General features: G+C 41.8%; 1 protein-coding gene across 1 annotated transcript in view; it reads right to left on the reverse strand.

Moving 5' to 3' along the window:
- CUNH6orf62 (chromosome unknown C6orf62 homolog) overlaps positions 1-4704 on the reverse strand; it is a 6828-nt gene extending 2124 nt beyond the window's left edge. The window contains exons 1-3 of the mRNA XM_027678764.1: positions 3202-4704; positions 1097-1273; positions 388-510 (exon numbers count right to left, since the gene is read on the reverse strand). Coding sequence (XP_027534565.1) covers positions 388-510; positions 1097-1273; positions 3202-3330 — 429 coding nt within the window. The 5' untranslated portion in view covers positions 3331-4704. The remainder of the gene's footprint in view (positions 1-387; positions 511-1096; positions 1274-3201) is intronic.
- Between the last annotated feature and the right edge of the window lie 7420 nt (positions 4705-12124).

A 12124-nucleotide genomic window follows, 5' to 3' on the forward strand; every position in this document is an offset into this window, starting at 1 on the left:
TCTCAGACCCTCTTTTATCCAACCAAATACAGCAACTTGGGATGTTCACAGAACCTTAATGACACCATCATATTTACACAAAGATTCATTTGTACTAAGAGGCTAATCCACTTGTACAAATACAAACACACTGTGTGCATTTCTACATACATGTCATTTGCAAAGGTCCTTCGGAAGCTTAAATTTTGGAAGGACTAATATAACAGTGCATAAAGACAGGAGGCAGAATTTGGCATTCAAAACACTGACTTCTTTATAAATAAAAATAGCATACTTTCTAATACCCACAGAAGTCACATACCTTATCAGCTTATTGGTTAAGGTGAGCACTTATCCTCCCCTCCAGGAGTGAGTTACTTATTGAAGCTAAAAACCAAAACCAAATACCTGAACAGGCCTAAAGGGTTCATCAGATCCCTTCCACCGAGAAAACAGGAGACAGACTATCTTCTCAATATCATTGCGAGGCCATAGAATGAAGTCCATCTCCTGGGTACAGCCGATCACATCCTGTGAATGGTAAAGTTCTGTATTTATATTCCCTTCATTAATCAAAGACACAGATAAGCAAATTATATATACAGGCACATAATTTAGAGGTGGTACTTATTATTAATGTTTGTGTAATTTTCCATTTGTATTACTCAAAGCACAACTAAAGTCTTCCTTGCCTTCCACTGAATTTTAGTATCAGTAGCCAGTAAATTACAAATTTAAGAAAACATTAGCAAAGACTGTCTACCTTCCAATATTCATAAAGCAAAACCACTTAGTTGTACAACAGGAGTCACTGCAAGAATTATAAACGCATGCCTACTAAAGGACAAACAGGACAAGAAGATACAATTCCCAAGGCAAACCTCTGAATGAGACAAATGAAAGGTAAAGCTTAAGCACTATATATTTAATCAGTTTTTAAAACATATATGATCTTATTACCCTTCAAACTAGACCCCATAAACACATGGCTACAGAACATACACATGTTGCAATATGTTGAGAAAATAAAAAAAAGGAAGTATTAGCCTTAAGATTCACAAAGAAAAGCACAGGTGTTGAAAGACTAAGATTCAGCAAGTGTAAAAAGAAGACCTACCCTGCGCATAGACTGGTAGCGGGGTGCATGGAGCTGTACTACATCCTTCTGCAGAAGCTCTAAGGAACTTTCCAAAGAATAGCTGGAATCCCGCACACCTTTCAGGATATTTTCTTCATAATTATTGGTCATGACTGGTATCACTTCAGACACTTCAAAAAGTGCTGACTTTTTCTTCTAAAAAAACAATTAAAAAAATCACAGATAACATAAAGACTACAATCCTTTCTAGGCAACTAGAGGTAACACTTTGTTTTGGGATTTGTGATTTTCTGTATAAATGTATAAAGTCCACATCACACAGGTTAGCACTTTGACACAAACCACACTAAAATTTACATGCAAAAATTTATAAACGAAACTGAATCAGACTAACAACTTTTTATAAAAGTTGAACACATTTTTGTAGTCTCCAAAGATTTGCATACTAATCTTGCAAACATTAAAGCTGTATCTAAACATTAACAGAATTTCTGCTTTATCAAGTAGAGTACATGGCTTTGGGCTGACCAAGAGCCCTCTGCAAGCTTCTCTTTGCCAATCAACACCTTTTTTTTCCCCCCTTTTCAATTTTTTATAGTTAGCCTATTATGAAAAGTAAATCTTTCAATACCACATTTGGTGATAGCAGGTGATTGAGAGCCCATGTGAAGTTAACTATAAACTACAATCCTCTCAAAGGAGGTCTATTTTAATTTGCTAAGTAACTTTTGTACTCACTATAAATATTGCAGTATCTCTCAAGCAAGGCCAAAACATTATGAGAATGTGAAATAAGTTTTTGCTGTACATAAAATCACCTGAAGTTGTATTTCTGTTTCTAACAACTTTCTAATAGCTCATGAGAAATCTTGAGCTATTTAAGAGCTACATAACAGACAAAGTATATTTTACCAAATAATGCTCCACTCCCCCCTCATCAGAACATACACAGCAGGCAACTATTTGCTGACCAAGCTAACCTGAGCTAAACTCCTACTTTAAGCAATCTGGTATAGAATGGATGTCTTCAAGTTCACTATGATATAAGGAAAGAAACTTGCAACAAATTTCTATAAAGCAACCCAACAGTTGTATGAATGCTTCAACTAAAAGCGTTAAACTTGTGTCATCTAAGAAAATCTGTTGGCACGGCTTAAACATTCGTATCTGTATTACTATGAGTCAGCACCCAGAAATTATATCCAAACATATCCACCTCTGCTTGTACTAGGACTGACAAAGAAAAGCAAATTGAACTCATGAATTTTAAAGATTTTCAAAGCTTTTCAGGAAACAGTCTTCATTAAAAATACATTATTATTGCAGTGAATGCAAAAAAACCTATACATTTGAGAGGATTAAACAATTTCAGTCCTCATCTACGTGCAGTTTGTGTATTATGTACTCTGTTGCCAGTTGCTTTTATCTTCACTTACTCGTCATTTTTTCAGCACATTCACTTCCTAGAAGCACCTACTTTTCTTCACCGTCTGTGGATGGAAACTCTCCTACAATTTTAGGTCTGTAGCTGGCTTTAGAAATATCACTCGGCTCCCCACCTGGATGCACAGCGGTAGAGGCAGCCAAGCAAACGTAGATTTCCTCTGTGCCCTCCCTGCTCCCTTTCAAAATGGTAGCAGCATTTCACATGTGCGTGCGCACTTGGGCCATTTCCACATCCCATTCTGCGACTCCTCCCTTCAACTGCCAGGTCTTCCTTTCTGCTTTCACCAGATAAAAGCAGTAACTCGGCAATCGCCCCAGCCAGGTCTCCCTTCACAACTCAACTCCTCAGCGAACAATTGTGAAAGTTAGGGACCAATTAGAGTTAACAAGTTACAGTGTTAACTTTGAAAAATATCTACCCAATACAGAAGTTACCAAGTAACCACGTAATGATGCACTGGCACCCTCTGCGTTACAAAACTACAGCATACAAAGAGGCAAAATGGCAAACACGAGCTAAGTAAATATTACAGCAATTAGCAATTAAAAATTTAATGTTAAAAAGTCAATGGAATCTATCCAGGATAAAACATTTGATGCAATCAGAAAGCAAGACTTTGCACAGCACGCTTAACATGCAACAGACAACACAGAGAGACACATTAAAACCAAGTTACCTTGTCTTTGAACACAAAGGCAATGTACATCTTGAAGTCAAACTGGTCAGCTAAAGATTCTTTTTTCTTTCTAAGCTGAGCACGAAGTCTGTTCAGAGCTTGTTTCTTCCGGGAGTTTGGGTCCCCCATTTTGTAATACAGGTGGTACTAAAGCCTTTGGAAACTGTCGCTAAACTATGGGCACCTTTTCGTAAGACTCAAGTACAACAGAAACAAGTCGTTTGATTCCTGCTAATACGACTGAATAGATCAAACGCTAATGTAACCCAAAACCGCACCTCAGGCAATATTTTAAGAAAATGTCGTATTGGAGGGGTCAGGAAACAAAGTGAGTAGTTGTCCAGCCATGGCTGGACAAGAAGTTTTACAATAAATCAAGAAAAAAACCCGAAGAATTTTAAAGACAAAAATTTGAACAGTTTAGCCGCAGGAATAATGGGGTAAGAATAAAAAAAAAAAAAAACAAAAAAAAAAAAAAAAACAAGCCCAAAACAAATCTTATCACAACTTATGTGAACAATAAAAAGCAACTGGCACAAGCCCAATCCATGGGGGGTACTTTTGCTCTGCTTACAAAAAAAAACCCGAAGCTGAAATCACAAATTGCGTTTTACCCCAGCCAGATTCATGACTCTACTGATTATTATTCTCAGCCTTCCACTATTGCTATGTTGCCCGTCTTTTTCTTTAGAATTATTACACTTGGTGGAGAGCAGAGAAAAGGGTGCAAAGGAAGAGTGCACAACCCGGGAAGTATGACATTTCTCTGCCAACAACAACAAAATCAACTACAGACAACACAGCGCTGGTTCGCAGGGGAGCAAAGAGAAAAGACAGCGGAGTCATTTCTAACTTCATCCTGCTCATCATTGCCCTGAGGCTACTGCTGCCAAAGAGGAGAGGGATCATGATAGCCATTGACAAGGGGCGGATAGGGGTTCAAAGGACAGTATTATCTCACCTAGAGACTAAAACCCGAATAGGTGCCCCAAACCCGGGCTCCCTAACACTGGGAGAGCCCTACATCCCCCGACACCTCATACACTCCCTGGGCTGCTGATCCCCCGGGGATCCTTCTCTCTCTCTCTGCTGCTGCGAGCACAGTCAGCCGAGGCTGTGCATGGCCGGCGCTCTTGGCTTTCCCTTCGGCCCCTCTCTGCAAACAGGGCGAGAGCGCCCGGGGCGGCGGGATACCCACAGCAGCACCGCGTCTCTCCCCTCTCACTTCATGGCCACGACTCGGAAAACATGGAGTGTTTTTTTGCTCCTGCTTTTCAGTGTAAAATTTTTTCCGAGGTTTGTTCAATTGCAAATCTGCGTTGCAATTTTAAACCTCTAAAATATCCTCCCCCCTCTTAAAAAAAAAAAAAAAAAAGCAAATCCCCAATTATCAGGTTATTTTCTTCCTCTCTCCAGACATTTTTTTCCCCCACCACAGGTGTTTGATTAGTTGGGGTTAAAAAGTTTTTAGGTTAGCAAATTCGTCAGATCAGGTTAAGAAGAGGAGGGGGAAAAAAGTATTCCCCTCCCTTCTCTGTCTGGAGAGAAAGGAAAAGAAAGAAAGGAAAACAAAAACAAAACAAAAGAAACCCCTCCCGAAACTTCCCCCCCCCCAGTTAAGCAAGAGACTGAGAGGCTCCGACGAGAGCCCGGGGCCGTGGCCGCTCTCTACCCGCAGCCGGCGGGCGCAGGAGGAGCAGTGGAGGAGGAGGAGGCGGCGGCGCTGCTGGCAGCACGGAGAGGAGCCATGTCAAGATAAAGCCACGAAGCCGCGGAGCCCCCCCCATCCCTGCCGCAGGGGACACGGTGACCGGGCCGCCCGCTCTGCCGCCGCTCGGCCCCGACCTGGTCCCCATAGTCTAGCTCAGCGCCCCGGGGCCGGGGAGTGGGGAAATGGTGGCGGAGAGCGGAAGAGGAGGAGGAGGAAGAGGCGAAGGCGGCGGCGGAACGAGGAGGAGGACGCGGTCCCTGCGCTAGCGGGTCCTACGGAGGAGGGCGGCGGGCATAGAAATCCCGGAGCGGCGGTGGAGGAGTACGGGTACGGCCGAGAGGAGGATGGAAGGGCTGAGGAAGGCAGCTCTTCGCCCAGGCGTCCTCGGAGGCGACGGCAGGAACGGACGGGAAGCTGCGGGAGCGCCTGCGCCTCGGCAGAGAGCGAGCGCTAAGCGAAGCTGCGCGGCCACCACCGACCCCTCAAAATGGCAGCGCCTTAGTCACACAGGCACCGCCCTGACCGCTCTGTCGGCGCGTACCAAGCGCCTGTGTCTCCGGGGGGGGCGCGATCTTGTGCTCCCCGCAGGAGGGTTCAGCCTCCGTAGCAATCGACAAGCCTTGTCGGAAGAGGTAGAGAGGAGAGTACAACAGCGGCTTTGAGCGTCTCCGAGCCGTCACCACGCCAGGAATCTGGGTCGTGCTTCCACGCTCTTCCCTTCCGCCCCCCGTAGCGCCTCGTGTAACTGCCCGCGGGACAAGTACCCGGATGGGGCTGCTCAACGGCGTTCTCGGAGGGGGAGGGCAGGGCAGGGAGGCAAAGAGGGAGGGAAGAAACGTCGCCCTCTTCCCCCCCGCCCCGAGGTGGTATCGGCTTGGGGCAGCTTCTCTTCCTTCGTCTCCGACAAATGACTGTTCCCGAAATTCCATCACCCTGTCCCAGATTCCGTCACCTTAAGGGAATACCTAAACTTGTTTCAGCCTTAAGCGTGGTGATATTATGGGTAAATAAGTCTTCTAGTGGCACCTCTTGTGTCATTTAATCCGTCGCACGCATGCAAAGTAAAACTGTAAATAAAACAAAAATAAAAGTCCAACGAAGCTGGAGTATTCGAAACTGAAATGGCAATGGGCTCATCCCCAGCACTGATCTTGCCCACGCACAGCTCAGCCCTTGTGTGATGGTCCATGTTTCTCTGTGGTGGATGTAGCACTTCCCAAGGAAGCTGGCTAGGGTTAATAAATAAGTAATTGCTCTTCCATAGACCCAATCCTTTGAGAGAATTAAGCATTTTTATTTCTTCACTACAAGGACAGCCTGGAATGGAAGCCATGGAAACGAAGCAGGGACAAAAATTGCTGTGACCTATGTTCTCCCTGTCGGAAGGCCCAGGGCAAGTAGGGAGAACTGCCATCTCAGCACTGGGCCTGAGTGCCTGCTGGCCCACCCTTCATGCCTTCCTTCAGGCGTGCCAGGGAAAGCCTCGCTGTCCAACATTACCCAGACTGGAGGTGCTGGGGAGCCAAAGGGGTGGTGACTTGCTACAATGAGGTACAGGCTGCCAGGGTGGGTGAAGGCATCTCCCCCACCTTTCCCTGGAAGCTGGTGCCTGTGAGTCACTGGAACAGCAACGATATTACAAAGATTACAGGCAGAAGACAAGTGCAGGCATTGTTCTCTCTCATTTGATTGTGTTTCAAAGCCCATGCAGCATTGGCGATGGCACTCTTCAGTATCTCCAACAGATTTCAGTCTTTGTTCCCTCAGTCTCTGCTCTTACTTGTCTCTGCTGGTTCCCCTTGTTCTCTCCTGACCTTCTTATTAGTTATTTCCCTATAGCACACCTTTCCTTTACACGCTTCCCCTGGGACACCTTTCTCTTGCCCGTCTTGTAGGTAGCAGCTGTGTTTCAGTCCTTGGACCTTATTGTCTTTCCCCTGGCATTAGTCAGGCCCTCTGATGTGAACATTCTATCTTGTCTTCCCTGACACGGGCATTGCCCACAACATTCCTCTGTTGTTTGAACAAGAACAGAGTAGAAACAGATCATTTTTACCTACTTACAGATTGCTTTTCACTCCTAATGGCAATGCTTATTGAAAATAATCCTTTATTTGGGGGTAAAAAAGCAGGGCAGCTAAATAGGAGGATTACATTAGCTCTGCACTGTTTGGGCTATTTCAAAATGCCAGAGTTTTTTAACTATAACATCAGTCTGTCCTTAACAGGAGCTGCGTTTAGATAACTGCTTTTCCAGTCAGCTTTTTCCAGTTTTGTTTTCCATGCTGCCCTGTACGACATTTTGTGCTGCAGTCTTATGCCCACTGCTATTTTAAGCCATGACTCACACTTGGCCTGTGACCCTCTTTGTGCCGGCACAGCGGATGCAAAGAAGGCTCGGCACAGCAGCGCTGCTTGACGTGGGGATTGCCCCAGCACAGAAAGCCCTCAGAGGGAACTGGCACCTTGCCTGCCTGCGGAGGAGAAAGGAAGGAGTTTTCTTCCAGCCCAGTAACTCCAGCTGCCCTTTTGAGTGCAGGGATGCAGTCACAAGGGATCGGGCAGCTGCCCAGCCCCAGGTTGAAGAATGCATCCAAAAAATTTTGTCAAATGTAGTGCTGGCAGGAGAATAGTTTTTCTTCTGGAGGACTTTCTAGAAGTGCTATGAGGAGAGGAATATATATACTTAGAATATATATATATATATATATACATATATATATATGTAGAGGAAACAGGAGATCAAGTACAAAGTATTACGTGTTAAGCAGCCACCAGCTGTCTTCTGCAAATTCAGGCTGCTCAAATCCTTCCACAACCTTTCAGAAGGGGATGAGGAGCAGAAATCACTGTAGGTTCCTTCTGTAAAGATTGCTTCTCCTCCTTATATAGTCAACTACCTCTCTTACCAAGCTCACTAAAGATTTTTTTTTGGCTCATAGACTGTTAAAGGTATCCTGACAATGTTTACACAAATGAGTACTTCAACCAACCCAAGTATGTTTATTATACATATACATGCAGAAATATTTGCCATTAAAGCAATGAGTAATAGCTGAGTCTTGTCCTACTTTTATATAGCTGTGTTTCTTTTCCTCCATCACGCACAATGATGGAGCTCGTATGATAGAAAAATATCATCATCTTATTTAAACATATTAAGTAACATCTTGTACTGAATGGAGAGTTAAGGCTTAGCAAAATAAATATTTATATGCTATTGATCCATAATTCTCTTGACTAGATAATTGTATATTATTGTTATGCTTCTTACTGGTTATGCAATGTTGTAGCATTTGTAAGACAAGCTTGTGGGGCTGAAAGCTGGTGTGTATTTTGCAATTATAACACTTTATCTAATGACAGACTGCCTCTCTTCAAATCTAATTTAAAATAATATAAGATCTATCGCTAAGAAGAGAGGAATGTGCATGGTATACAAAACAAACCTGACAAGTAGGTTGTGGCAGTAGATGCAAAATATGTAATAGTTCTCTTTTTTTAGGCTTCAATCCCATTAGCACAGCAAAAATAGTGTTTCTTGTGCATGTTAAATCCAGACTGAGCAAAACAGTCAGTAGAGCGGGTCAGCTTCTGCTTGGTTAGCACAGCACAGACAAATCAGCTGGTGTCCTTGAGGCTTTCCCCCAGAGTGAGGACGGTACCATACCAGGTAGCTGCAGTCCTGTAGTCTTTGAGGAGTCAGATGCACACAGACCTCTAGGGACTTGGGTCTCAGCAATGGGGGGGGATACTCTCCAGCTGTCATCCTGGAGAAATACAGAATCAAGCAGCATGGGCAGCACCCCATGTGAAGGTAGGAAAGACCTTGTCACAAAAATACATTCCTTGGGATAGAAAGTGAGTCATGTTTTGAGAAGCACTGCAAGTTTAGAATACGTCATTGCTGGTATATTTTTTCCTTTTCTGCTCTGAAAAACTTGCATTTTCTAGTCACCATTTTATCATTTTCTTGCTGTTTTCAGTGTAATAAAATACTCAGTTACATAATAGCGTGTGGCTTTTTTTCTCTAAATTAAAAAGGATCGGTAACTTTATAGAAACATCTTTTTGGTTTGTTTTTTTTTTTAATGTTTGTAATTCAGAGTCTAATTCCTGTTTTCAGAATTAAATGTTTACTCATAAGTATGTAGGCAAGATTGTACTCTAATGCCTCTGCTCTTAATTTCTGGCTTAATAATTAGTTACTTGAAGATTAATGATTTCTAGTTAATAATTAGTTAGTAACAGATTGTAGCAAATTGGTATGGATGTTACAGACAGAGGTAGGAAGAGATGAGATGGATTCTGTTATCTTTCTGTTTATACTTTCCACGCATATTGTACTGGCTGTATATGTTATAAGGAGTAACAGCCCTGAAGCTACTTGCTTCAAAAACAGTACTCTGATTAATTCAGTGCCAAATATTTATGCATCAGACAAAAATAAATTAGTATTCTTTGTAAATTTAAACAAGACAAATTAGGTGGTAATTAAAACACTTTCATATACTTTAGAATATAATAACTAACTCTTTTCTGCCTTCAGAGAAAACATTCGTTTCTAAGGCATAACAGGAATGCTTTTGTGTAAAGAAATGTCAGTGTTTAATGCGTACAACATTCCTTACATCATGTTCTGAACAACTATATATCCAATGAGAATCACAGAACCAGAGAATGGTTTGGGTTGTCCACCACTGTCCACCAACTGTTGTGATGGACAGCGATGGATAGAAGAAAATTATCTCTATCCCAGCCAAAACTAGCACACCACTGGACAGCTGTTGCAGTGAATATTAAGCTTCATTCATCACTTCCCTATGTCCCACCTTATAGTTGTGGAGTGCTGTGCTCATGAAATGGGACACGCGTTCTTGGACACGTGCGGTATTGATCCTAAACTTTGGTTAAAGTTTACCTACTGTCTTGCTGGATTTGTTACATCTTAATAATTATGTGTCTGTGTATGTATATACATACACACTTAAATATGCTTGACTATCTGTGTTCTCATTTTCTGGTTGTCCAGCTTGTGCTTTCTTGACATTTAGGAGTATAACTAAAAGTAACTAAAGGTTCTCAGTGCCTTTGCTGAGATGATAACTTCCACAAACAGGATATCAAATCAATTGCCACTTTTGGGTATGGTAGTTATAATTTCTTTAATACCTGGGCCATTTGTTTTGTGTAACAAATGCATGTCCTGTCTCTAAAACTTTGCATTTATTTTAAAAATGTCTGAAATATACATTAGAAACAAGGATCCCTGCCTGTGCTTTGTACATAAACCTGCGATTCAACTTCCATTGCACAAAGTATTTTGGTATCTGAAAGTCTATCAGCTCTTTTCACTGTGCTGTGTCATCTTTAACTTATGTTCTCAGTTAGTGATGAGCAAATGTATTTGTCTTTTTTAGACTGGTTTGTTCTATAAAAAACAAAAATAGTGATGTTCTGAAGTAGGTTTTGTGTTTGTCAGCAGATGCTTGCAAGAGTAAGGGTAAAATTTGAAACAACTTGTTTTATTTGCTCAGTCTGTAAATAATATGCTATTTACTTTTAGTCAACAGATTTGGAAGTAGTTGTAGATTATTAAATCCTAGCCTTTATAGAGAATGTTTAATTTTTAAATCTTAAAGCACTACATAAATGATAGTTTTTTCAAGGTAAATCCATTGCTAAGAAGGTTAGGACCTGAGAGTGTTTAAGGGATGTCTTAGTAACTCACAAGGTTATTAACTAGGGAAAAAAATCACTAGGTGAGATGTAGATATTTCTTTTAACCTTTCACCTCCAGAGCATTAAGGATCAGTATTCACAGGACAATCTTTCATTCTAATACAAGAAAATTGTGTACTCTCTGGAGATATTTAATTAATAGCACGCCCTCATTGAAAATGGGCTTGCATTATGAATTATACCTAGATTGTGCTGTGTATATAATGCTGTATATATATTCCTTTATGCAGAGTTTCATTAGCATGCAGCCATCCGTACTGATTAACCTAGGGAAAAGAAGGCAAATCTTTAATTTCTTGTCGGTAACACACGAAACACTCTTCTATATGATGAAACACCCCAGAAATAAGAGGCTGAGGGAGGGGAAGCATGATGCCACGCTGCCATCTACTGTCACCTGGTGGATAGCTGGGAGCCCTTTCCTCCCTTAAATAAATATTGGACAGAAGGGCCAAGAGAAACAGCAGCGAGGGACAGTGAGAGCCACAGGTCTTTTTTATTGATTCAGAGAGCCCAAAGCCATCTTCGGATATTCCCCGGACCTTGTTGCAGGGCTGGCACCCGGAGCAGGACTGAGAAGAGACATTCATCTGTGTCAGAGGCTCAGCACTGCACTGGCTCTCCTGGCCCTCTCCATGGTGGTTTTCTGCATCTCAAACAGTTATAGTCGTTGCTTACACTAAATACTAATAAATAGGAAGGCACTTATGATATTTATGTAATAATTTAACATACACACAAAAAAAAATTACGATGTCGTTTACCTGTCCTTAATGTAGAAGGTAGAAATAAAGAGTCCTTAAGCACCCCAGAGAGAGATCATTATCTGCAGAGTACAATAAAGGCCTTGGCAAAAGTCACAGTGTGACTGTCAAGAAGAAATACAGTTTTGTCAGCACATAATTCACATAGCCAAGTCCAGACTCTCTCTGTGCAATGCTTAGGAAGTTTCCACACACTGGCATCTAAGCAAGACAGGACTTGGAGACCAGATAATGCCTTCCCACCTATTCCTATGTTCCCAGGCATGTGAAGTCATCCAAGAAGCTTTTTTTTCCAGTTGTCATTTGCTATAAAAACTGATAACATTTATCAGTACCAATGGAGTATAAAAGCTTTAAAAAGTACACATTCTCTGCTATCATGAATAATCTAACAAATTGGCTGAGCTCTGTGGGAAACCTCGGGGTGTTTGCTTAGGCTCACTTGAAGTGCAAATAGTCATAAGCATTCACGATAGAGAGTTTTATTTTTTATGAAACAAACAAGCTAAAATGCATTATATTGCACTCAATCTGAAGAAGAATATATTCTGCTAGCATTGGGCTGACAGATTTTTGCATGTAAAAATGCCCTAATCCCTATTTTAATTTAACCTTGGGCCACCAAAATGGGAATTATTACAATAAAGTAACTTTTTTTTTGTGAGATTTTTATATAATTATACTGGTTTCCCACAATTAAGACTAT

This window comes from Neopelma chrysocephalum, unplaced genomic scaffold (genome assembly GCF_003984885.1).
Source record: "Neopelma chrysocephalum unplaced genomic scaffold, ASM398488v2 Primary Assembly neopelma1_22b, whole genome shotgun sequence".
Taxonomy (NCBI): domain Eukaryota; kingdom Metazoa; phylum Chordata; class Aves; order Passeriformes; family Pipridae; genus Neopelma; species Neopelma chrysocephalum.